The following is a 26335-nucleotide window of genomic DNA, read 5'->3' on the forward strand; positions in this document are numbered from 1 at the left end:
TGATAACTGCTTTTTAATAATGACCATATTCTGCACTAAACAATGACAAAAGGGCAAACAGCACCGGTTCTTCCACAAGCAAAAGCTTCTACCTCCCCAGTGTGAGCACAAGTTGAAGCTGGAGCAGTAGCAGAAATGTCCTTTTGTGTCTACATCAGGGGTAGTCAACCTTTTTATACCTACCACCCACTAATGCATCTTTCTTGATGGTAACATTTTCTTGCCGCCCCCCAGTGCTTGGTGGAAGGAGGATTCAGCTTGTGCCGTAGAACCCCCTGCCGCCCACCTAGAATCCTGAAACGCCCACTAGTGGGCGGGAGGGACCATGTGGACAACCCTTGGTCTACACCTTTGCTGCTCATCCCCACATCTTGGCTCATACACAAGGGCAAGCAGTTGGCGTACAAGAGAGGAGCCTATGTTGCTGTTCATAGTTGAAGGGAATGGGCTAAAGAGCCCTTAGTTGGATCTTGGCTTGGAAGAAATTGGTTGATGTTCCTAATGATGTTCCTAATAATGCAGGAGCCAGAACGGAAGCCCATGTTGGCTGGATTGGACACTTGGACAACCAGTTGCCAGAACGGAAGCCCATGTTGGCTGGATTGGACACTTGGACAACCAGTTGCCTATCCCAAAGATAACATAGTTTTTGTTAGCAAAATAATTCCAAATACAAAATCAATTTTGTGTAATATGCACGGAAGGCAATAATAAAAAGGCCACCCCAAAATATGTCACAGTGCTTCTCCAAATGGTATCAACTAATAATTCTTTTGATAGGTCTATAAAGTAATTTTTAAACTCCAACCCTAAATTATTCAACCAAATGTGAAGAATAGTTTGCCTATAGCTGTGATAAATAATTATGAATTGATAGGAAAAGCGGAATGGCTCTATTCATTTGGGAGCATGCAACTGCACATCAAGAAATGACTTCAAACACTAGAAGAGGGTGCAGCAGAATCAGTTACTGGCTCCCCAAATCCCAAAGGTAAAATGTGATAAGATGGTAAAAGGGAATCCCTGGGTGAAGATTAGCATCCTGAATCTTCAAGGATAGATTCCAAATCACCAACAATCCACCTTCCAGGGTCTCAGCTATGCAGCGCTGGGTGCAATGAGTCAATTCAAATGTCTGAGTAAGACATAAGACATTCTACCACATAAAATGCATATGGGAGGTAATTTGTTAGAAAATGCCCACAACTCTGAATTACTCTCAAAAGGATGAGGAGGATATTTAGCATTTGTATAGCAATTTTGAGTGTTCAAAGTATTTCACAAAGATTATCTGTAAAGTAGATGAGAATTATTTTTACAGCTGTGGCACACGCCTTGGAGGCCAAATGAGCCGCCTCCTCGGCAGCCCCCCCTCCATGCAGCGAATAGGAGGCACTGCTGGTCTCCTCCCACCCCAAGGAGGAAATTTCAGGGGCTGCTCTCCTGGCAGTGGAGGGGGGGGCAAGGGGGCTGTGGCCCAAGCCATAAAATCCTGAGAGGGGTGCAACCAGGCATGCCCGCAACAGACTCCCGCAGCTTTCTGGAGGCATGGGCAGGCCAGCTGGGCCTGGGCTGGGTCTTCAACCTTCAGGGCTGCCTCCTTCTCTTTGGACACCTGCCTGTCCCTGGGCTGGCCGAGAGCTGAGGGTTCACCCAGCCTGCAAGGTGGTGAGGATGCAGGCAGCAGGCCCTGGGGAACGCTGGTGACCAAAGCGTAGGTCGGGGAGGAGCCTGCTCCCAAGGAGGGGGAGATGGAGGCTGCAGCGGAGGCTGAGTCACCAGGGTCACTGCAGTCAGAGCAGTAGCGCTCCTGGTGCTGGTCTTGCCGGCAGCAGCGGTGGGGGGGGGGATGGCCAGCAGGCAATGCTCACAAGGGCAGCCCCAAACTCTCCCAGCACAGGTACTCACCAGCCTGCCCCCCTGCCTGCCGCCGCCACCTGCATGGCTGAGAGGGATGGAGGGGGAGGGTGGTGCCGCCACCTTCCACCAAGGAGTGAGGGAGGCAGAAAAGCACCCAAGGGGGGAACACGCGCCTCCACCCCAGCTGCCCAATCCATTAAGGGGCACAAGACTTGCCCTGCCCCGGGCGCCAGCAACCCACGTTATGCCACTGCTGCCTGAAGTAATTCAGAGCGCACCCCCCCCCGTTACAGGCTTTTATTCCCACTTCAACCATTGGGTAAGGCTGATTTGATTCCTCTCCCCTTGTTCCTGATGAATCAACCCTTATATGTTTCTATTAGGATGTATGACGCTCCTTGGGAAACTTTACCATCATAAATTCCAATAGCAGCATTATGAAGAACAATAGAAATTCACAACTGCATCAAAATAAAGACAATGGCTAAGTGTTGTAACAGGAAATCTCAGTCTCATAACATATCAATAAAAATTCCCTGTGTCTGATTTCCTCTTTCTCTGATTCTAAAGTAGTTCACAAACTAATCTGATATCATTTCAGTTACATTTTTTTTTCTTTTTAAACACACACCAGTTCTTCTTTTTACAACCAGAGTGAAATCCTACTCATTGAATTCAATGGGAATCACTTTCAGGTGAGTTGAGGTTAGGATTAGGACCTTTCCTGGTTGCACCTGAGAGATTTATGGCAATTTCCATAACATGGTTTTCTCTTTTTTGCCTTTTCTTCACTTCCCGCAAACCGAGTTGCCATTTTCATTATCCACCATTACCCTAAAATCTCTAATATTAAGAAAAATATTTACATTTTTAAAAGTAAATGTGCAGCAAACAAATGGTCTATAATAAGTAGAAATGGATTTGTATATGTGGAGTGCTGCATCGCTTTCCTATATTAAATTCTAATTCAGAGCTTGCCCCTCTTCTTGTTCTTCTTTTCTTTCTCCCTGAAATTCCTCAGACATTTCACCTGAGGATTGCCCTGGTTTGGTTCCTACAATACAATCTTTCCTTGACCCATGGCGGAGCAGACTGAAAGCAGCAGCGGGAATTCTGTGCAACTCAGAGGTAGATGGATCAGCCTTGAGGTTTTTATTCCTGGCCAGAAAGTGACCATGAACTCTCGCTTCCCTCTCTGGAGGACGGAAAGGGTGTGCGAGTGGGCAAAGAAACTAGCCTACTGTACAAAGATAAATTGCTTAGCCCATTCTTGCCTCTGACCCTTCCCAGAAAGTTACCCAGAAGTGAATGTAGCCCTCAGGTTGAAAAAAGGTCTCCCCCTCCCCGCATTATAGTAGGAGCCCCTCCAAATTCACTTGAATATTACTCTATGTGGCAACTCCATTCAAGGGTGTATACCAATTAAGTCTGCCTACCCCTCATACACTCACAGCATAACCAAAATCCAGAACTTATTCAATAAACACATAGCTAATGCATGAAGCTTTTGTTTCAGGAATGTAGATTTGGCATAAATTCAGAGCTTCCTTTCCCGGCTTTGAAACCCTTTTATAAATTCTATTTGGGACCTTGAGCAGCTTGGCCAACTGCCAATTATGATTTAACCCACTTTATGGTTAGGATTCAATAATCTCTGCTTCCCACCCACCCACTCCTAGCAGGGCAGAGCTGAATCACGGCTTCTACGCTTGGGAAGATGTGATCATAAGCAGTCACCTAATATTAGTATTCATCATATCCATCAATGACCTCATCTACTCCAGGGTATTATAGTCAGTTTTTCTTATCATCTCTCCCCCATCCCCCCCACCTGCCAGAGTATTAACCCAACTACTGAATCAGCAATACACAGGCACCACAGAGCTATTTCAAATAATGAGCCAGAACATTTGCGGCTACATAGCCAGGCAGATCTATCCTGCCTGCGTGAGCCAGTGGCGCAGAGTCCAGATCTGTGGGGTTGCAACTTAGCATTCTTGACACTTTTATCTGTGAATCTTAAAGGTAAGTGGCAAATTACAAAATGCTCATTCAGAGCTACAAGTACAAACAGGAAAACATGTTGCACTTCATGTCCTCCCTGCTGTATGGTATAAATCACTAAGGAGGGAGCATGAAAGTCCATTTTCAAGAAGGACACTCCATATTGGCCAGCTATAGCCATGCCTAAAAATAATGCTTATTATGGTGTCACACGTGGAAGGCATTTACTGCCCCAGGGTGTAAAATGTTATCCATTCTGTCATAGTCATAGCCAACAAACATCTTCTTTAATGGTCAATACAATAGGCCACAGGGAGCAATCTATAATATTGCAGATATCGCTGGGCAAGTGTATGACTGAACGACTGAATCTCTCCAGATTCACCAGGGTGGGCAGAAGAGAGACACAATCAGAAAGTCAACTGGAACAGGAAAGTAATTTGGGCAAGCTGTCCCAACTAATGCCACATCCCACTGAGATCAGCAATAAGGAAGAGGCTCTATCAATGCACAGTAAGTCTGTTTGTCATCTACATACAGTAGACTAATCCTCTTCCTACGCCATCTGCATGTTAGAAAATTCTGAACTCACGTGGGCAAGCTGCAGTAGGCTGCAGAATACTGTCATCATAAACTGCCGAATCCTCACTGCTCCTGGCTGGACAGACAACAGAAAGGCAGCCTGCATAGCAGGGAGGCAGAGTGACATTGTTCAGGCTGACTAAAGGAATCTACACCTTTTTCTGTTCTGAAGAAATATGAGTATTAGTGAAGATCCAGAGGTATAGACCAACCTGAAACATTGGGGTGGGGGGCAGTTAAAATAGCCAAAGACGCTGTGCTAAATAGCAGACACTGGTGGTGACAAGTAAGTAATTCGTGCACCACCTGCTTTGAACTACTTGCTATTTTCTGATGGGTTGACAACACACACATCAGAAGACCTAAGGCTTCAGCTAACTAAAAAGTGAAGGGGGGAAATGCAAAAGTTGTGATAAGCTGGACATCACCTACCATCTGCACATCTCAACGGTGCCGGTACTTGCTTCGTCACTCCTGAGGGGACTCCTTTACCTTCTTATCCCCATATAATCTGATCCCGACTTATAGCGATACATTTTAAAAAGTATTTGATCTAATTACAAATACCTCTTCTAATAAAAATCTGTGTTGCAATGTAACAAAGCTCTCTTGATTGTAACTTAACATTCTTTATTATTCATATATTATTCATAACTTAAAATAAAAATATTATGCTGTGTGTATGTGTCAGGGAACTGCCATCAGAGCATCAGGTGGTGGAGGGACTCAGGCAGGATGAAAGAGACTCAACTGCTGAAGCAGGGACCAGCAGGGGGAGGAGTGGGTCTCTGAGGGAATGCGAGCAGGAGGGAGGGCTCAGGGAAGCCTCCAGCGAGAACAGTGGGGAGGTATCGGAGTCTCCCATAGGGAGACCCACACCTCGCCGGAAACTGTCACGCCGTGAGTCCAGGAGACGCGTTTCCGTTAAGGAACTTCTTTGCTGGAAACGCTTCCGCAGACAGCCACTGTCGGACTCTACTAGTGACTAGAGCAGACATGTCTGAGGAGCTCCGTCACACACGGAGGTTTGTGGGGTCGCACAAACTCTGAGGGAGTACGTTTTCACGCACAAGCAGCTAATCAAACCCTCACAGCAGTCCGACAGTCTTTGTACGCTGCCTGTGCAAGAGAAAGCATCATGAGCGAACCAACCGGAACCGGAGGAGCAGGGGCTGGAGCTGGTCCAAGCTTGGAAGATAGATACCGAGCGTTGGAGGTTCAATTGGCGCTGCAGACGGCGAGGCTGGAGGAGAGAAGGGCTCAGGATGCAGACAAGAAGGGGAGAGCCACTCAATTCCCCAGAAAGGTACCAGGATTGGTGCAGAAATTTGGGGGGGACCCCAAGGACTACCATGCTTTTAGGACAGAGATGCAATATGCCCTTAATGTGCAGTTCGATGAGTTCCCTGATGAGGAATCGCGAGTTGCTTTTGTAATTGGGCATCTTGAGAAAGGGGCTAGAGACTGGGTTCGACCCCTAATGGCAACGCACAATGACATACTAAAGGACACAATGAAGTTCTTTCGTGCAATGGATATCATGTTTTCCAGCGATATTGAGGAAGGGGTGGTGCGCAGACAGCTAATGGCTTGTAAGCAGGGAAGTCGATCTGTCCGTGAATATTGGACTGAGTTTACCATGCTGATTCACAGACTGAGTTGGGATTTATCGGCGGCACCCGTTCAAATGCTATTTGAAGAAGGTCTTTCTTCGGGGGTGAAAGACGAGCTGGCACGGAGCCCCAGGGCGGAGTCTATGGATCAGCTGACCAAATCTGCGCTGACCATAGGAGCGCGGCAGGAGGCAAGAGCCTTGGAGAGGCGGGAAGGGAGAGGGGAACGTTGGAAGGAGTTCCGCATTCCAGACATTCCTGAGCCAGCTTTCCCGCCGGCAGAGCCGATGGAAATCGGAACAGCGCGCGCGCGCGCATTTTCAAAAACCAGCGAGGGGGCTAAGAAGGAGGGAAAGGGCCCCCGGAAATGCTATCTCTGCCAACAGCCAGGCCACTTTGCCAGAGTCTGCCCCCAGAGGAAGGAATGGCAAGGGATGGTGGGAGCTGTTGAGGGGGGAGAAGAAGGGGGAGCGGAGCAGGTAAAAGCCAACGCCTGGTTGCCACAATTGGGGCACTGCAGCCAGGCCAAAGAGCAGTGAAAGTGCCCGTGCCAGAAGCTCCTCGACCTGCTCTAGTGATTGAAGTGTCGCTAGAGCTGCAGAATGGGCACCCCCTAAAAATAAAGGCGCTATTGGACTCAGGCAGCTCCTGCAATTTTATGAGCAAGGAGTTTGCTGCTGAACACCAGATACAGACCATCCCTTTAAGCAACCCCCTGCAGGTGACCACGATTGATGGCAGGGAGTTGTTGGGAGGAGGAGTCCGCTTGCAGACTGTCCCAATGATAATGAGGGTGGCAAGGCACACAGAACTGATAGCGTTTAATGTGGCCACCCTGGGAGGCGCTCCCATTATTTTGGGAATGAGCTGGCTAGCTCAACATGATCCGCTGGTTGGCTGGCATCAAAGAGTGGTGTCATTTGGTTCAGCACATTGCCTAGAACACTGCAAAGGGGAGAAGGGTTCAGCAGGGGCCCAAGCCACCCTAGCAGGGACTGAAGTAATGGGGAAGGTGAAGGTACCACCACAGTATGCAGATCTCAGCGACGTGTTCAGCGAGAAGGAAGCTGACCAACTACCACCTCATAGACCCTTTGATTGTCAGATCAATTTACTCCCTGGAGCACAGCTTCCTGTGGGCAAGTTGTATGCCATGTCAGACAGGGAAATGCAGGAGTTGCGAGGGTTCATTGACAAGAACCTGAAGAGAGGCTTCATCAGAGAGTCCAAAGCAGCAGGGGGGAGCCCAGTGTTCTTTGTGGACAAAAAAAATGCGGACAAGCCGAGACTTGTATGTGATTTTAGGCGGCTAAATGCAGTGACTGAACCGGTGGCGTTCCCTATGCCCAGAATTGATGATATTTTGACCAGGGTGAGGAAGGGAAAGATTTTCACAAAGCTGGATCTAAGGGGGGCGTACAACCTGATACGCATAAGGAAAGGGGATGAATGGAAAACCACCATGTTTACCCCTTTGGGGGCGTTTGAATACCTCGTTATGCCATTTGGATTACAAGCAGGCTCCGCGTGTTTTCAATCTTTTATGAACCACGTGCTGGGCCCTTTGCTCTACAAGAATTGCGTTGCCTTTCTAGATGATGTGTTGGTGTATTCTGAGAATGAGGAGCAACATGTGAGAGACGTCAGAGAAGTGTTGAGCAGACTGCAAGCCAACAGGCTGTGGGTCAAACTGGAGAAGTGTCGGTTCCATACCAAGGAGGTGGAATTCCTGGGGTACCGCCTGTCAGACAAGGGATTGGCCATGGATCCCGGCAAGGTACAGGCAGTGCTGGAATGGAAAACACCCAAAACCAAGAAGGATGTGCAGAGGTTCCTAGGGTTTGGAAACTTTTATCGTAAGTTCATCCGCAACTTCGCCCATCTGACGGCGCCCATCACTGACTGTCTCAGCAGTAAAAAGAAGTTTGTATGGACGGCGGAGGCGGAGCGAGCGTTTGAGGAACTGAAAAGGGCCTTCGCCTCTGAAGAACAACTTCTGCATGTGGATTTACGAAAGAAGCTAAGGGTTGAAACAGACGCATCTGACAGAGCCATAGGGGCGGTGCTTCTTCTGCAGCCGGGGAAGGAGGAGTCAGAGTGGCGTCCGTGTGCCTTCTTCTCGCGAAAGCTGAACAAATCCGAGAGGAACTACACGGTATACGACCGAGAACTGCTTGCTATTCATGAGGCGTTCCGGAGATGGAGGCATCTGCTAGTTGGTGCACAACATAAAGTGCAAGTGTGCACGGACCATAAGAATCTAGAGTACTGGAGAACGGCGCGAGTGCTCAACCAAAGGCAGTTGAGATGGGCCCAAGAGTTCTCCAAATTTAACTTTGAGATTTGTTATGTGTCAGGCCCAGAGAATGTTAGGGCGGACGCTCTCTCACGCAAACCTGAATATTTGGAGGGGGAGGGAGCACCCGAAGAAACCCATATCATTCCAGAGGACCGCTGGGTGTGTGGGGCGACCTTGGTGGGGCAAAGGGAATTGGTAGAGGGTACGGTGCAGGATGCATACGCCCAGGGGAAACTCAGGGATCTCAGAGGGGAGGAAGACAAATCCGGTGGTTTTGAGGAGAGAAATGGGGCATTGTATTATAAGGGAGCGTTATATATACCTGAAGGGGAATTGAGGGAGAAGGTACTCAAGCAGCTGCACGATAGCCCCACAGCAGGGCACTTTGGGCAACACAAAACCATGTGGCTGGTTACCAGGGAATTTTGGTGGCCCAAGGTCAGGGAAGATGTGCGGGAGTATGTGAGAGGGTGTGAACAATGCCAAAGAGCCAAGGGGGAGAGGCAGGCGCCGGCTGGTTTATTAGAACCACTGCCCACACCTGAGAGACCGTGGGAAGCAGTGGCAATAGATTTCATGACTGATCTGCCAAGGTCTAGAGGGAAAACAGCCATCATGGTTGTAGTAGACCTGTTAACTAAAATGGCCCACTTCATAGCCTGCTCACATGCGGTTACAGCAGAAGAAACCGCCAAATTGTTTGTAGAGAATGTGTTTAGGTTGCATGGCGCCCCCTTGAGGGTGGTTTCAGACCGAGGGAAACAATTTACTTCCAGGTTCTGGAGGAAGCTCATGAGCTTACTGCATGTAGAGGTTAATTTCTCGACGGCCCGTCATCCTGAAACCAACGGGCAGGCGGAAAGAGCAAATGGGGTTCTCCAACAATATTTGAGGTGTTATGTTAATGACAGAGAGAATGATTGGGTGGAGAAGCTGGCGTTGGCAGAATTTGCCTACAACAATGCAGAGAACGTGTCCACGGGGATGAGCCCCTTTTTGGCTAATCACGGGTGCCATCCCAGAGCCTTCCCAGGGGGGGAGGGGGAGAACTGGAGCGTTCCAGCTGCAGAACAGTTCGTGGAAGAAATGGAAGCGATCCATCGCCAGCTCCAACTCAACTTAAACAGGGCTAAGGAGGAATATAAGAGGCAGGCAGACAAAACCAGAAGGGAAGGTGAAAGCATCAGGGTGGGGGACCAGGTGTGGCTGTCAACCCAAGGGTTGCCATTCAAAGGAGGTTGTAAGAAATTAAGACCCAAAAGGCTGGGTCCGTTTGAAGTCATACAGCAGGTCAATCCAGTGGCTTTCAGGCTCCGGTTACCGAACCACATGAAGCTGCACCCAGTTTTTCACAGGTCGTTGCTGTCACCGTATAGAGGAGACAGTGAGGGGAGGGTCACTAGGGGACCAGCAATGGAGGAGAAGGAACACAGCTACCATGTAGCGGAGATCCTCGATTCCAGGTGGAAGGGAGATCAAGTAGAGTATTTGGTAATGTGGGAAGGGGAACCGGAGTCGGAAAACACCTGGGTTAGGGCAGAGGATGTCAACGACGAGGTTTTAATAGAGACTTTTCATCAGAGGTTCCCACGTAAACCTCAGCCTGTAGCGAGGTTCCGAAGGGAATACTTTGCCACCACCAACGAGGAAGAGGAGTTGGAGGGGTTCCCAGATTCTGAAGAGGAGGAGGATTCAGCTGGCCAGGACGACGATCGATGGAGAGAATTGTTCGAGACGTCAGAAGATGAGGAAGATTCGTTTCGGGGTTTTAGCCCTTCACCTCCCAGGGGGGAGGAATTGGGAGGGGGTGAGGGGGGCCCTGGAGGGGAGGTGGATGTCAGGGAACTGCCATCAGAGCATCAGGTGGTGGAGGGACTCAGGCAGGATGAAAGAGACTCAACTGCTGAAGCAGGGACCAGCAGGGGGAGGAGTGGGTCTCTGAGGGAATGCGAGCAGGAGGGAGGGCTCAGGGAAGCCTCCAGCGAGAACAGTGGGGAGGTATCGGAGTCTCCCATAGGGAGACCCACACCTCGCCGGAAACTGTCACGCCGTGAGTCCAGGAGACGCGTTTCCGTTAAGGAACTTCTTTGCTGGAAACGCTTCCGCAGACAGCCACTGTCGGACTCTACTAGTGACTAGAGCAGACATGTCTGAGGAGCTCCGTCACACACGGAGGTTTGTGGGGTCGCACAAACTCTGAGGGAGTACGTTTTCACGCACAAGCAGCTAATCAAACCCTCACAGTATGCCATAAGTTCCTTAGATTTTTCCTGGCATACAGGTTTAGTGGATATTTTTCTTTTCCCACATTCAGTTTTCATTGACTATGAATTAAACATTCCTAAGGAGTTCTGCAAGTACTGATGTCTCATGGAAAAGAGATTCACTGATGCTGTAAAGACTTCATTTTAGGAAAGTGGAGGAAAGATCTGAATGTATGCAACCAAACACTGGTCAGGGCTCATTATCGAGCCTACCTGGTGGCAGTGAAGACCATCCTCGTTATGTCGTCTGGCAGAGCTTTTCCGGGATGTATGGGGCCTTTTACAGGCCGGCCCAAGGAGGTGGTAGAATCAACGGTGGCTCGCTGTGACTTGTTTGCAAAGCATTTTGAGGATAAAATTGCTTGTCTCCACCAAGACCTCAAAGTTATTGGCTTGCATAAGCTATTCTTCTAAATGGACTCCGTACATTCACTCAAATTCCCCATGAATCAACTGAGCCATAATGCAGCCACAGATCAGGTATAGTGAGTGACCATCAAGCTATGTAAGAGGTACAGTATTTATCTTGCATCCAAGACTACCCCAACTGCTTGGGAAAGAATTTTCTGTTCCTGCTCTTCCTTTGTTTGCTGAATCAGGTTATTGCCTCTTATAGTAAATCCGAACGTGTTATTTACAGAAAGCATGTGAAAGAACAAGCCACATTCATTGAGCTAACCACTACACAGACTGCATTCTTGTCAACCAAACTACACATGGACATTGTGCATGAAATATAACTGAAACACAAGATTTTCCCAAGTACAGTGGTACCTCGGTTTAGGAACAGCCGTGTTTACGAACTATTCGGTATACGAACTCCACAAAACTGGAAGTTGTGTTAAAACTGGAAGTTAGCGAACTTTACCTCAGAACGGAACCAAACGGTGGAAGGCCTCATTAGGGAAAGTGTACCTCGGTTTAAGAACAGTTTGGGTTTAAGAATGGACATCCGGAACTGATTAAGTTCGTAAACCGAGGTACCACTGTACAAATATTTGATTCAAACTATATAGCCATCTTTCCCTCTCATCTGAACCCACTGCATATGTGGTACATAATTCATTCTTGTTTATTAACCACCACCACCACCATCATCATTAGAAGTAGTATTAGCTTTCTTCCTTACATAGACCCCAGGTCAACTCTGTGAGGTAGATTCTAGTAATAAACATTGACTTGTTCAAAGCTACCCACAGAGCTTCACACCTGGCTAGGAATCTGAACCCGAAGCTCAAGCCCAACAATCTAGTTATTGCATCACATTTCGACAATAAAACCTGTAGATGGAATTAGATGGACCCAAAAGGTAAGGGCACAGGGATTGGTGTTTTTTATTCCAGGAACCTTGCTGATGGGAACAAACTGAACTGATCAAATACGGTCCTGTAAGTGTGATAAAAATATACCGTAAATCAAAGTACAGACAGATGCTAAAAAATGAAATGTATTCAGTGCACAATGGCAGTGGATGCATTTGTCCTCTGTTAAACACTTGGTGAATATTTTCACATAAAGCCACTGTAGCTGTTGAAGTGTCACGGGCAAGTTCTAAACCAGGTTTCAGTTAAGCTAATAGATAAAATTCTTATTAACACAGAATATCAGAACTGTATGTCAGTGTAAATAACCTACAGTATCAAGATTACACATGTGCTTTAGCCCAACCATCAAAAGTCTATCCAAAGGCTCATCCATGTTAAGTATAACTGTTAAATTGTACACTGAAATGCTATTGCTAGAGATGTAACATCAGAAAATTCCATTGACGCTAAGCAAGAGCAGCAGAGTGCCTAAAAGTTCTTAAGTACGTTAACTTAGAATGTATCTCTGCTAGCTTTCATGTGGTGTTTAACTTAGATCACATGAGAAAGGTTTTCAGTTGCAAATATCCATTTTGTGGGAGTTGGTCTTTGTTCTCTCTCTCTCAAGCTACCAAAGAGAAAATTGACACGGCATAGAACTTGTTCCCTCTTGCCTCATCTGCCTTTGACATTTCCTAGGTCAGCTTCGGGTTGCAGACAGGCGACACCACCATGCGAGCTGTTCAGCTTCTTTCGCCAATCCCAGGGATGGAGAAGAACTTGTAAACCACCGGAATTTTATGGAATGAAGCAGTAAAATGAAACGCCTTTGCCCATTTGCAATGGATCTTCTTCTAAGCACAAATCTTTTCCCATCATTTTTATTTCTATACATTTCTACTCTGCTCTTCTGCCCAAGGATGCTCAGACTGGCTAACATAGTTAGAACATCACTAAATATAATATAGTAAAAATAGTACCATGAAACAAATAAGAGAAACAGCGCAGCCTAGCAAACTGACACACATTGATTGGACTTTTACCTCCATGACAAAAATAATAATAATGCTGTTTGGGCATTGCAAGGAGCTTTCCAATGGGCTCTTACCATATCTGCAAACTTTACAGCTCTGATTTTAAACAGTACTCCAAAGAACACAGGATTTCCATAGACACTTACTAAGATTTATTCAGTGAGAAGTTTAGCAATGGCAGCTAAATTTCTCTGAAAGACAGTTTGGTGAACACAAATGCTCTTTATGGTCAGAGATGATGTCCTGGTTCTCACTGAGGTAGTAAAACAATGTCTCAGCTGTAGCATTTCAGAGCGAAAGGCGATGGCACACAATTGAATGTTCCTACATACAAGTAAATCCTTCCAAATAGAAAATTAGTGTGTCAGGAAAAAACAACACACAGGCTCCCCCCTCAGAGACACATAGGCCCCAAATGCCAAGTGTTGCTGCAGAATAATATTTTGTATGCTCTAGGTCACACATGATTTTGATGAGGCCCAAGAAACCTGGAGACTATACCTCCTAAACTGTCTGTGGGTACTCTGAAAAAGAATTCAGAATCCTCTACCACACACAGTAGTTCTGTAAAAGGTCCATTGGTTCGTTAGCAGACAAACCTTCTGTGGGCAGTACAATTTGAGATCATTACAGTGGTACCTCAGGTTAAGTACTTAATTTATTCTGGAGGTCCGTACTTAACCTGAAACTGTTCTCAACCTGAAGCACCACTTTAGCTAATGGGGCCTCCCGCTGCCGCCGCACCACCGGAGCACGATTTCTGTTCTCATCCTGAAGCAAAGTTCTTAACCTGAAGCACTATTTCTGGGTTAGTAACCTGAAGCGTATGTAACCTGAAGCGTATGTAGCCTGAGGTACCACTGTACTGTACTTTAGAGCCAAAATGCTGGTCAGGAATAGTTACAGAAACTGAAGACATTTTTGTATCCTATGCTACTTAATTCCTCTCTAAAATTGAATGCCTTGGCATTAAAGAGGCATAAAAATCTGGTTGAGGAAAATGGATACAGAAGTCATTCAGAATGTGAAGTACAGACACAATATGGCTAAATGTTATTATGAATCACTTTTCTAATTATTAGCACACACACACACATATGGAATTAAAGTTTTAAGACATGAGGCAGAGACTGGCTTCAGTGCTTTTCTACAGAAGAAGCAGATGTCTTATCACTTAAACTGAACCTGAACCAAATGAATGGTTTTTACTGAAGGATATATAAATCAAATCCTGCATCGCAAGAGGTTGCACTAGGGAAGCCTCAGGGCCCTTAAAACTCCACAATGACACTGCATGATTACAAAAGAAGGCATCACAATACAAACACAGAAATCTACTGTGGGTTTGGAAGCAGCCCAAACTGTTTTGGAGCTGCTCTCTATATCTTTCCAATTCAACTCATTATTCAGAACTAAATTAGATATGTTAACAATGAAGCTATGTTTTTCTCTGTTCACTATAATGAGGAATCTAAAAAATGGTTATAACGCCCTCCCCACTTTTCATAGAAATCAATGAAATATGCCGGCATTGCAGATCCCCTCCACGTTGGATTAAGCCTGAAAAACTGTAGGCAGATACATTAAGGGGTTTTCAGGAGCCTAACAAATTTCAGAATGATAGCTGGGGTGATCCTCTTGCAAGGGCAGATTGTACCATTTTGGCATGGGAACAATAGGAATCACAGATATGTTTCTTTAAGGGTTTCTGGTGGCAATAGACTTCTCCCACAACCAAAGATTTTTGAGGATGCAGCCGCTTCTCTCCAGTTTTCTTGCAGTTCAATCCTACATTCCTATGGAGAAAAGTAAGGCACTCCACATGGAGGAGAGTGGGCATAGTGAGGAGACCACATTCCCCTCCATCCCAGTCACTGGCAGACCTGACAAGGGTCCCAAGGGGAGGTGCAATGTGTTTCTGTGTGCACTGAGCAACACAGACTTACAGCACCTTTTAAAATTTCATGAGAAATAGGCACCACACTTTTAACCGTGGCAATTGTCAGCTGAACAACATTCGATGGGCCTGGTCTCACTAGACCAGACAAACATATCTGCTTGTCCTCCCTTGACACTGAGCTTCTACAAAGTCGACTCAGAATCTCACTAGATTGACTGAATTGATGTAATTGTTGGAGGAGTAAGATGCTTGATCTATTTAGTGGTCTGATGATTTATTTTGCCATCAGGATCACTGCATGCCTTTGTCTTCTAGGACCCCTTTCTCATCATATAAATAGACCTTTTGTCTACTGCCAGCCTCAGATGGACCATATGACGCTTTGGTCTAGTTTATGGCTTTTTACACCATCGACTTTCTTTCTGTGGCCTCTGAGAAATAATAATTTTGAGGGAGTTTGTGAAGGACTTGAAAAGCAAATGTAAAGAAAACATATCTTTATCTGTCTATCATTCCACACCTATTCTGTATTTTCAATATTAAGTGTTTTGGATTGTGTACAAAGAGCACAGTTCTTGGAATTGCTTGCTCATGTCCAAATTAATCCCCCTAAAATGAATGAGAAGATGAGGCAATCAACAGCTATTAGCTATGATTGCTAAATGGGTTGTGCATGCACAGAGGCGGCATTTGCTCTGCTTACCAGATGCTGGGGACAAACCACAGGGGAAAGTCGATCACTTTCATGTCCTGTTTCTGAGTGCCCAGATTATCTGGCAGGTCACCACTAGAAATGGAAGGCTGAATCCAGAAAGGCCATTATAGACACAATCCAGCTTGTTAGACTCATTTAAGTCTCATGGATTTATATGGGAAAGGAAAACAAGCTTATAGCCAAAAGTAAAGGTAAAGGGACCCCTGACCATTAGGTCCAGTCGTGGCCGACTCTGGGGTTGCGGCACTCATCTTGCTTTATTGGCCGAGGGAGCCAGCGTACAGCTGGTCATGTGGCCAGCATGACTAAGCCGCTTCTGGCGAACCAGAGCAGCGCACGGAAACGCTGTTTACCTTCCCGCCAGAGCGGTATCTATTTATCTACTTGCACTTTGACGTGCTTTCGAACTGCTAGGTGGGCAGGAGCAGGGACCGAGCAACGGGAGCTCACCCTGTCACAGGGATTCGAACCGCCGACCTTCTGATCAGCAAGTCCTAGGCTCTGTGGTTTAACCCACAGCGCCACCCGTGTCCTGTCAAAAGTAGTGGATCTTAAAAGTTATTACTTCTAATTTCTGTAGCAATGTTCAATTTTGGTAGCAACATTGGTTGTGGTGAGGTGCCCTAGGACCAAAACCCAGGCTGTCCTTGAGTTAGCAGAGCGATACTTGCATGTGGAAAACGCTAAACAAACATTCACCATTTTGTGCTGGTCTAGGACCTGGGAGACCAGGATTCAAATCGTCACTCAGCCATGAAGCTCACTGGATAATCTTGGGCCAGTCACTATCTCTCAGCCTAACCCTCAGAGGAAAGGAGATAAAGTTGCTACCATGAGGTATTGGGGAAAATGTGGGGTGTAAATGTAATTATATACTGCTGCTGCTGCTGCTGCTGCTGCTGCTACTACTACTACAGATATAGTAGACTGGATGGGGCAGCAACATTTGTTGTGTATGTTTCTGTTCCATTGAGGTTGGCCCTAGTGGCTTAAAGTGAAGCTACACAGGAAATGCAGAGTTTTCATTTGGGTTTGAAGGAAGAGAAGCCAAGAGGTGACACCACACAGCTGTTCCAACAAGGAGGAATGGGCAGCGCCATTGACATTTGAGTGGCTAAGAGTAGTAAAGTGGAAAAAGTGAAGGCAAAGGTCAACTTTTAAAGGTAAGATGATTTTTTGAACTGAGCCTTATTTTAAAAAAATATAAAAATGCCTATGTAGAGATGAAGACTTTTGTTTGCATGTTTTAATATTTTACCCTCCAAGATCCTAGATGGAACAGTTGCTAAAGTTACCTTCAAGGACAGGTTCTGTCCTTGCAATCAGAGTGTCTGGTGTGTGCTTCTTCTGTAGGCTTTATGAAGGGGCTACAGACAGAATACATAATTTATTCCTGCATGAGAAAGTTTCTTGGTTCATACTTAGAGACCTTTCCCAGCAAATTCTATTTTTGCCATTTACTTTTATACATGGAAAATGGTCACAATTTTGAAGGGTGGAGCAGGAAAAGGCAGTGGATGGTGGCAATGTGTGAGAGCATCTTTGGCATCACCACTGTAGAGGCCTGTTTATCCAGGGTCCGGGCAGGGGGACTAGGGGCCAGGTTCTTCTAACTTGTGTCTTAAATGTGGTATTTGCATCCCTCCTGCCTAAGAAATGCACAAGTTCCTCATACAGAGATATATTGGAATTTCAGGCAAAGGGACAGGAAGCAGGGGGAAGTTACACATCCTATTTCTGCACAACAAGAAATCATTGGAAACTGCTCTAATGGTAGTATCCTTCTTCTTCTTCTTTAAAAAAAAATCCAACTACACATTTTGCTGAGGGCTAAAACTATGGCTGAACATGGACAGTGGACAGTGAATGCGAGGAAGTTTGTCTGCTTCATAAATGTGTGCTAAAAAGTGGTGTAGATGATTGTGGCTGGATTTGCCTCATTCTATGGCTGCTGTTGCTCAACCCCAGTTACTGCCTTCTTCTGTTGCTATGGAATGAAGACCAATCACTTCCCAGCATGTTTTCCCATTACTTCCTATATTTAGGGAAAGCCCAATTTGGATGTCCCTGCCCCCTCTATTAACAAATATGTCAAGAGAGATAGTGGGGCTGTGCTTCCCCAGTACTGACCAGTAGTTGATAACATGGAACAGGAATGGCAATGGAAATTACATTGGTGTCATCCTGCAAAGTGCTCTCATAACTTCTTGTTATCGTGACAGGAAGTGGGATTTAGTGAGCTGCTATTCTCCTTTCTAGTTCCGTCCTTACGATGGTGGCCTTGATTCATGACAGAGGTCATAATGCTGCACATGGGAGAAAGCATTATCCAAGTTCCATAACTATTTCACAATGAAAAATACCAAAGTCTCTGTTGGCTACACTTGTTGGAAATATATTGTGAATGGAAAAACACAAACAGCTGAGTCTAAAGCCCTAAACTGGAAGTAATTTATTAAGGCATGTAAGCCCACAAGGACTACATAGAACAGTATAAAGCTGCATCCCTTTCACTTGCAGAGTTCTATTGTCAACTATTGTTTCAGTAAAAGTTGGATAGAGGAGAATTAAAACAGAGTTTCTTGAATTTGCCTGATTGTACAAAATTAAGTTTACAGTGTTAAATTTACATTTCCAATGCTTGCAACCACTAGGAAAATGTTGATCCGAGGCACAGATCTTCATGTGTCACAGAGGATATCTGTGTGCAGAGAGGTGACCTATGATTTGATAGTGGTTTTGAGCAGATCTGTTGTAAAAACAACTATGAGGATGCATAAGTATCTCTGAGTGATGCAGATCCATGTCTGTGCACCACAGCAGTACTGGAAAGCACCAAATCCACATTTTTTATGAATCATCAGTGAAGACAGATGTGATCTGCAATCTGATGGTTCTGATGGTAGTGGGAAACCGGCGCAATTTCAAGAGGATCACTTTTAATGGATCCAGTATGTGTGCACATGTGTGTGTGTGTGTGTGTGTGTGTGTGTGTGCATGCGCAAATACGTCCATTCTCCCCCTGCTACTCAGTAAAAGATGACACTGCAGGGCTCTGCCTCCTACCTGACCTCCCGCCAGTCATTGCCACATACTGGGACTGAGAGGTGGGCACAGTGTAAACACACATTGGGTGAGTCAATCTGGTGCTCCTGCCAGCACAACTTGCCGCCGCTGCCACCACTCCCTTCGCTGGAGGGAGGTCAGGTAAGCAGTGTGGCCCAACCCACCTCTCTCTAATGCTGCTACTTTATCCTCCCTCTGCTCCCCCTCTGTCCCAGCTCCTGTGACATCCCCTCCCCTCCCCCTCCGTCTCCCACACCACTCCTTTTTCTATCCTCTCCTCCTTTCCCTCCTCTCCTCTTGGTCACTCCACTCTCTGTGCAGCTGCTCAGGTGCCAACCTAAGCCTTGAAAAGTGGTTGCAACTGACAGGGGACGTGGGAAGGGACATCGTTTCTTAGAAAAAAAAATGTATCCAGTCTCACCTTCTCATGACAAAGGCTGAAGTGAAGGGAGGGGGGCTCAGAAACTCATGGGATCCAGGAGACAGCCTCAAGAGTGCCATTGCACCCAAGGGTGGTGTGCTAGTGACCCTCGCCCCAGAGCCTAGGCTAAATATGCATTGAATTGCAGCCTTTGGCTTTTACAGAAAATGCCAAGTCTTGTGGCACCCTAAAGACTGAAAAATTTAATGAGACACAAGCATTTGTGGGCTAGAGTCCACTTCATCCGATGCATCAAATATATCTAAAACTGGTTAGCATTTAAGGCGTCACAAAACCCTTGCGTGTGTCTATTTATTTGAATGTTTGCACAGATACTCATTCAGTCACAAGACACACAAATGCGCACAACTGCAGTATTCTTATTTCTCTGTAATGATATAAAATAGAAAATCATGCTGTTGATACTAGATAACCTAAAAACCAAGGGCAGCATTGAAATCAATGGGAGGCAAAGTGCTTAACTAAACATTTTACATGAAGTCAAGCTAAATTAAAGTAAGCAACTGGGTAGGGTATTGTAATTATTTTTGAACAAAAGAGGATGAGTTTATTTGATGTTTTCTGTATTATTGCCTATGGAAAACAAGAAGTTAGAAATGCAGAAATTCTATACTCAGGCCTCAACTTTGTACATATCAATTTCTGTACTGTATTTCAGGTTGAAATATGAAATCATTACATTATTTAGATTTATAAAGAAAACTAGAAGACAAGCATTTTCCCTCAGAGGTATTATTTGCTAATTAAAAACGGAGGCAGGTTTTACACAGTCAACCACATTCCTATTTATTTTAAGCTTTCCCCCTTTTAAAACACAAACACACACACTTCACTGGTACTTACTAGTACTGCTTTCTCTTAATTTGCAAAGTTGCTTTATGGGGCTATTGAAACTGCATCCACATTCACATTTACCAAAATTATTTCTCTGAATACAGAAGTGAAGGCTTCCAAGTTTTTACGTTTGAAAATAATACAAAAAATGTTACACTAATGTTACCTAACAAAAAAGAGATGAATTTTCTGGAGGGCAAAGCACCGTGCTTGTATTATGTAACATAATAGTTATTAAAACTGTAAATGAACAAGATCTCTAGTTCATAACTGGACTCTGGAACCTGTTAAGAAAACAGATCTCTTTGGACCTGTAAAAACAAATAAACTGAAAATACAGAGACTTGAAATCTTGTATATGAGTTATTTTCAGCTGCATTTACAGGTTGTTAATTTGCCCTCACAGCTGAGGCTGTACATGTTTACTTGGCAGTTAACCTCTTTGGCATTAGTGGGACTTACTCCCGTGTAATTATGCACAGGATTGCTAAACACTCTTCAGAAATATAAAACCTTATTGAAATGAGAGAATCATCTTTATAGAGGGAATAAGCCTATATACAATAACTAACCTAAAAAATTAATATTCAACCCCTGTGATGAATGTTATTTTACTACCGTATCATTTTTGCTAATCTAATGCATTGATCTCTGTAAATACTGTGTATCATGTAAAGAGGAGCTAACATTTTCAACTGTTGTGAAAAGAAGCATACTTCCTAAAACATGTCTTAAGAACAGTAGACACTGTTGCTTTAGAGATCAATAGTCATTTGCCTATGACATGTCTCCACATAAGTAATGAAGTTAGGATTAGTGCATAAAGTAGATACTGTACATTGAAACTAGCAACCTTATTTTTGCTGTTTTCATACTTTCTTGTCATTTGGTGTAATCACATCTCAAATAATGTGATTTCCCCCAGCTTAGCTCTTACGAATTGGAAAAACAGACTGCGCTGTACATTTGTTTAGATTTGTGCTAAAGCTAAATGCTTTATAAACACTTCAAAGCTACGCAAAGTTTCCTCTTCCTTCTTTTATAAATTCAAATGACAAGGGAAGAAACTGACAGCCGCTTCAAGTTTTATGCTAAACCAAAGTAGAGAAAATATAGTTGTTTTAAATCAAAACCACTGTTGGATGCACTGAATTCTCTCACTCAGTTCAATGAGATAGTGGAGGGGGTTTTCTATTATCTCAGAATGGATTGTGAATCTGCTTTTGCAATTGTCTGGTCTGCATTAACACAAATGTAATATAAATTATTAATTTTAATTGTAAATTTTTTAAAAATAAACTTACTGCAAGTGAAAACCTCATAGAGAATGAATTCATTGTCAGCCCAAGCTTTGAGAAAGACTTCAGTGGAAGCAATGAGTATTTTGTTCAATCTGATGTCATTTACTCATGTTAAAAAATATTATTTTACCTCACTACAATCTCTCTATCCCCCTTTCCCCACAGAAACCTATGGCCTGATCTAACCACATTAACTCAGAAGTAAATCTTACTAATTTCAATGAAATTTACCTCCAGGAAAGCTTGCTTAGGAAAACTGCCCTCCTTGAACTGAAGGATACATTGAAATCCATCCTAAAAAGAGGAACATTTCCCCTTGAAAATGGAAGGGGGAAATGTTATTGGTTAGATATTGTGTTCATGCTATAACCCTGGCTAATGCAAATCTGTTCTCCTGAGAATTGCATTTATTTTTTTGCCTGGATGGATTCCTGATGAGATAATGGCATTCAAAAAAGACCAAGATGCTATGTAGGGAATGCAGATAACTTGGCCCGGATTTGAACCTCCTGAATTACATTAACTAGGTCGACAGAACTGCTTCACTTCTACGACTTTTGCTCTAGAAGTGCCAGGTTCTCAGTCATGCAAGGCACCGATATGCAGTGTTTCAAGTTAACCCCAGAAAATACTTGATTGAAAGGATTTTGCCTCTTAGAAGGATGTGCCATATGACTGGTGCTGCGTAAGGCCCTGCCAGCTTCTTCTCTTCAGCCTAACTAAAGACTTGCCCAGTGTGATGTCCACTCAAGGCACTGGCGCACCGACACACACGAGGCCTTCGCAATTTCCCTTCCTTGCATCTTCCAGGCACCACCTGCAAATTCAAGATTCTGCTTCTGATCACTGAGAGACGTTTTGCCTTCAATAATTCTCGAAACAAACAGGCTCTGCATTGAGTAAAGACATATTTGAACTAACCCTTGGGCTATTGCAATCAAAGATCTCTGGAGGCCATCATTAAAACTGGCTGGTGTTTGGGGGGGGGTTATGTTGCTACTACAACTGTCAAAATATTTGCTGGAGAGGTGAAGAGGGCAAGAAAAAGAACATTTTTAAAGAAATATGCAAAAAGATCCAAAATCAGTATGATGATGAAGATTCACTAGCCACTACTCCTTTGCTAGCAGTGTCTGGCATCTTTTCAATAAGGTTTAAAATATGTGTGTACACACACACACATTCTCCACACTTCAATGAACGCCAGGAAACATAGCAATATCTGGTACATACTTAACCACACATTTGGAATACAATTTATGTAGCAGATAACAGTTTAAGAAAAAGTGCCAGTTATCTAGTCAAAAACAGAAAGCCTTTCAAAGTCTAATTTTAAATTTTGTTTTTTAAAAATAAATAAATCACAAAACAGATTAGTTATGAAACCAATTCCTTACCTTTTGTGTTATTTCTGGACAAGAATTATAATAAGTGGCACCTGGTACTTCTCTTGCTTTGATCCTGTATTTAAAAGAAAATAAATGTTAGTTTGGAAGAAATTATTGCCAGTTAAGCACAGAATATAATATGAAATGGGTGACAGTTTAAATTAGCCAACCACAGACCTTGTTTTAAAATGTAAAATTCACTGGAAAAAGTTTGATTTTAAAAGCAAGAATATGCTATCCTGCAACACACACATCTGAACGAGCAATCCAACCTTTCTCAGTCACAAAATGTACAAATCTGTCTGTTTGCCATGAGTACAGTACAGATCTTACCAACTTGCTCACAGTGGCCTTATCTGCAACTACCGAAGCTTCAGTATCAGTGTAAATAAATAAATGAATGAATAAATTAAAATTGCAAACATGCAGCCTTAAATTATTAGCATGTTTCAAATCTAGAGAGGCTCAACTTTATATTTCCATGGGGAGGGTCACCTTAGGGCAGTTTACTCTGAGTATCTACCAAAAGTTGTGTGCATGTTTAGAGATGGATAATGCTCTGCAAATTATACAATCTGAAACATTAGAAGTTGTTAAGAAAACACAGTGGTATGAAACCATTACTATAAATTAACCACTTGTCAACATCACCAGAAATCTTAAATTTACACAATACGTGACAGATGTACGCAGTCCAGCACTGAGGAAGACCGAACCCTCTCCTAACTTACCTTGCATATCAAAAACAGGCTCGTGGAACTAAGAGCGCTGGAAATCTGAAGCCTTTTGTCCACTGGAGTCTCACTTTGTGTCGACTTTTTCCGTTTTGGTGCCATCTGCTGGCAGGCAGCATCTTCTGCACTGCTTTACTGCAGTACATAAGATTGGATTACACAACTATCATACAGTACAAATGTGGAAGCTCGCAGCCCCCCCCCCCTTCACATTCTATGTTTTCATGGCCAACCAATCAGAGACGCCTACAGTTCCAGTTCATATATTTTGAAATACAGCAGAATGGATACAGAGGTCGACATATGACTTCTCTTGGCTCTGCTTCAGCAGCAGCTCAGTGCGGAAAAGCAGCGTTTGCAAAATGCATTAGGCTTCTTCATTTCCAATTCAAACTGCAAGGATTTTTAAACGATGAGGCATTAGCTGAGGCTTCCAGGCATATTACAGTTGCATTCGAAAGAGTACTAACAAAGCTTTCTATGGGACTTTGGGAGAAATATAAGGACTAGAGATAAACGATAGTTCACTTTTTTCATATACTGTAGAAATAAGTGCTGCATATGGTGGGTATGCGTTTGACTCTTGTAAAGAGGGGTTTGCAGGTTTTCTGTTCCTCGATTCAAGAACCTGTGAAATCTATTTGATGCTTTCCAGTATCTTGTCAGCCTTAAAATTCAAGGAATAGTCCAAATCTTATTTCTCTCCAAAAACATTCAGTTCAAAGTAATCCATACAACAAGACAATATTGTAAGTATTTGCTCTGGCTCTCACTGGTGGACATAGCACGTGGGTGGAATCTACACTTACAAAAAAGAAACACTGTGAAAATGCTTTTTTAAAAACGTTCTGAAAAATATATTGAATTTGCCATAGTTCACATTTGTATATTGCACTTCACAACACAATGAAAACATTTTATTTGCAGCTGTATAGATGAGTAGGTCTCTTGACTCTGTTTCTGTAAAAGGCTTCAACACAAAGATCATGACAGAACATCATGGGTTAAGCTACATGGTTAAACACAAGTGAAGATTCCCAATGTTTGACACACCCACCCAGGCGCTCCTATTGCAGAGAGGAGGATCGGGCGCAGTCATTCATGCAGCTGGTGTCCCAAACCATGGGCAAGCAGATGGGCATGCCTCTGAATATGCTGTGTGTGTGTGCGCGCATGTGCTAAATCTATTTGTGCCAGTGCAGTCATCTCCACATGACACAAAACAGCCATTAGTGTGATTCCGTGCTCTACATGGACAGGACCTTCATGGATACTTTGGTTCTGCGGTCACCATGAACGAAAGGACAAGGACACTCAAGGAAACCATGCTGGCCGCATAGCCCCCACTATGGGGATTTCACTCCCCACAAATGGCACAAATGAGAGGCACAAATACAAGATGGGTGACACCTGGCTTGAGAGCAGTACATGTGAAAAGGATCTAGGAGTCTTGGTTGACCACAAACTTGACATGAGCCAACAGTGTGACGCGGCAGCTAAAAAAGCCAATGCAATTCTGGGCTGCATCAATAGGAGTATAGCATCTAGATCAAGGGAAGTAATAGTGCCGCTGTATTCTGCTCTGGTCAGACCTCACTTGGAGTACTGTGTCCAGTTCTGGGCACCACAGTTCAAGAAGGACACTGACAAACTGGAACGCGTCCAGAGGAGGGCAACCAAAATGGTCAAAGGCCTGGAAACGATGCCTTATGAGGAACGGCTAAGGGAGCTGGGCATGTTTAGCCTGGAGAAGAGGAGGTTAAGGGGTGATATGATAGCCATGTTCAAATATATAAAAGGATGTCACATAGAGGAGGGTGAAAGGTTGTTTTCTGCTGCTCCAGAGAAGCGGACACGGAGCAATGGATCCAAACTACAAGAAAGAAGATTCCACCTAAACATTAGGAAGAACTTCCTGACAGTAAGAGCTGTTCTACAGTGGAATTTGCTGCCAAGGAGTGTGGTGGAGTCTCCTACTTTGGAGGTCTTTAAGCAGAGGCCTGACAACCATATGTCAGGAGTGCTCTGATGGTGTTTCCTGCTTGGCAGGGGGTTGGACTCTCTTCCAACTCTATGATTCTGTGATTCTGTGATTCTGGCAGTGCCAAAGGAGTCTCCATACATCCCCCAAGCACTCAGGTGGGTCCACAGGTGGATTTCAGTCCATCTCGTGCCCCCTGCACTCCCAGTAGCTTTGCTTCAAAATGCTGACATCAAGTGAAAGACTGGAGTATTAATGACACCAGCCACTTAAATAATGGGCAAAATAAATATTGGCAGAAGCTATTAATATTGAATGCAAGCTAATGTATCTCAATTGGAACAGTCAACCTTTTAGCTCCTTGATTAATAACTGGTCAAATGTTACAACAGTCGACATGCTGGGTGCGAAATGAAATAAAGCTATCTATTTTTGCTGAAATACATGACCCTAAATGAATCCATTAAAAAAATTAATGTTACTGGAAATAAGTGGCTTTTACACTTACTTAAACATGGCACAGAGAAGGCAGCATATGATAAGCAGATAAATTGCTATTGCCAGAACCATTAATATTTTAAAAACCACTGCACTGTTGGGTGGGCATGAGGGGGGTGGGGGGAGGCAGGTGCAGGAATTTTAAAAATGCCTTGTGCTTTCTCCATCATAGCACATCATCAGATCTCTGAACTAGATGTCATATTATATTTCTCATTTAACCAAAATTTCCTGCTGGTTATGGCTCTGTGCCCATAAAAGGCACCAAGTTCATTCCTTGGCATCTCTCCTTAAAGGGTCTCGGATTATGGGATGGGGAAACACCTCTTAAGGCCTTGGAGAGTTACTTCTAACAGGGCCTCCTCATATAATTATAATTTCTAGGTGTTTTTCAAGCACACCTATGTGCGCGCTCATCAGAAGCCCTGACTGGTTGTGGCTTGTTGCTGTGTAATGGGCAAAACAACCCACAGAGCAGACATGAACTGGGGCCAAAAATGCACCAGGGGTCTGGCT

At 44.3% G+C, this 26335-nt stretch overlaps 1 protein-coding gene across 8 annotated transcripts in view; it reads right to left on the minus strand.

The window, feature by feature from the left end:
* Window positions 1-26335, minus strand: part of LOC310707033 (uncharacterized protein) — a 182451-nt gene that overhangs the window by 137562 nt on the left and 18554 nt on the right. For 4 of the 8 annotated variants that reach the window (XR_014526269.1, XR_014526274.1, XR_014526279.1 and 1 more), the window contains exon 2: window positions 22616-22679. Coding sequence is in view for 1 of the 8 variants with exons in the window: in XM_083503626.1 (XP_083359752.1) it covers window positions 22616-22679 (64 nt within the window). In the remaining 7 variants the exon portion in view is untranslated. Of the gene's footprint in view, window positions 1-19811; window positions 22036-22615; window positions 22680-23337; window positions 23377-26335 lie in introns of those variants that run through there. The other 4 variants (XR_014526282.1, XR_014526270.1, XR_014526280.1 and 1 more) reach the window with 4 other exon arrangements.

Source organism: Podarcis liolepis (genome assembly GCF_965112155.1).
Source record: "Podarcis liolepis genome assembly, chromosome: 5".
In the NCBI taxonomy this organism is placed as follows: domain Eukaryota; kingdom Metazoa; phylum Chordata; class Lepidosauria; order Squamata; family Lacertidae; genus Podarcis; species Podarcis liolepis.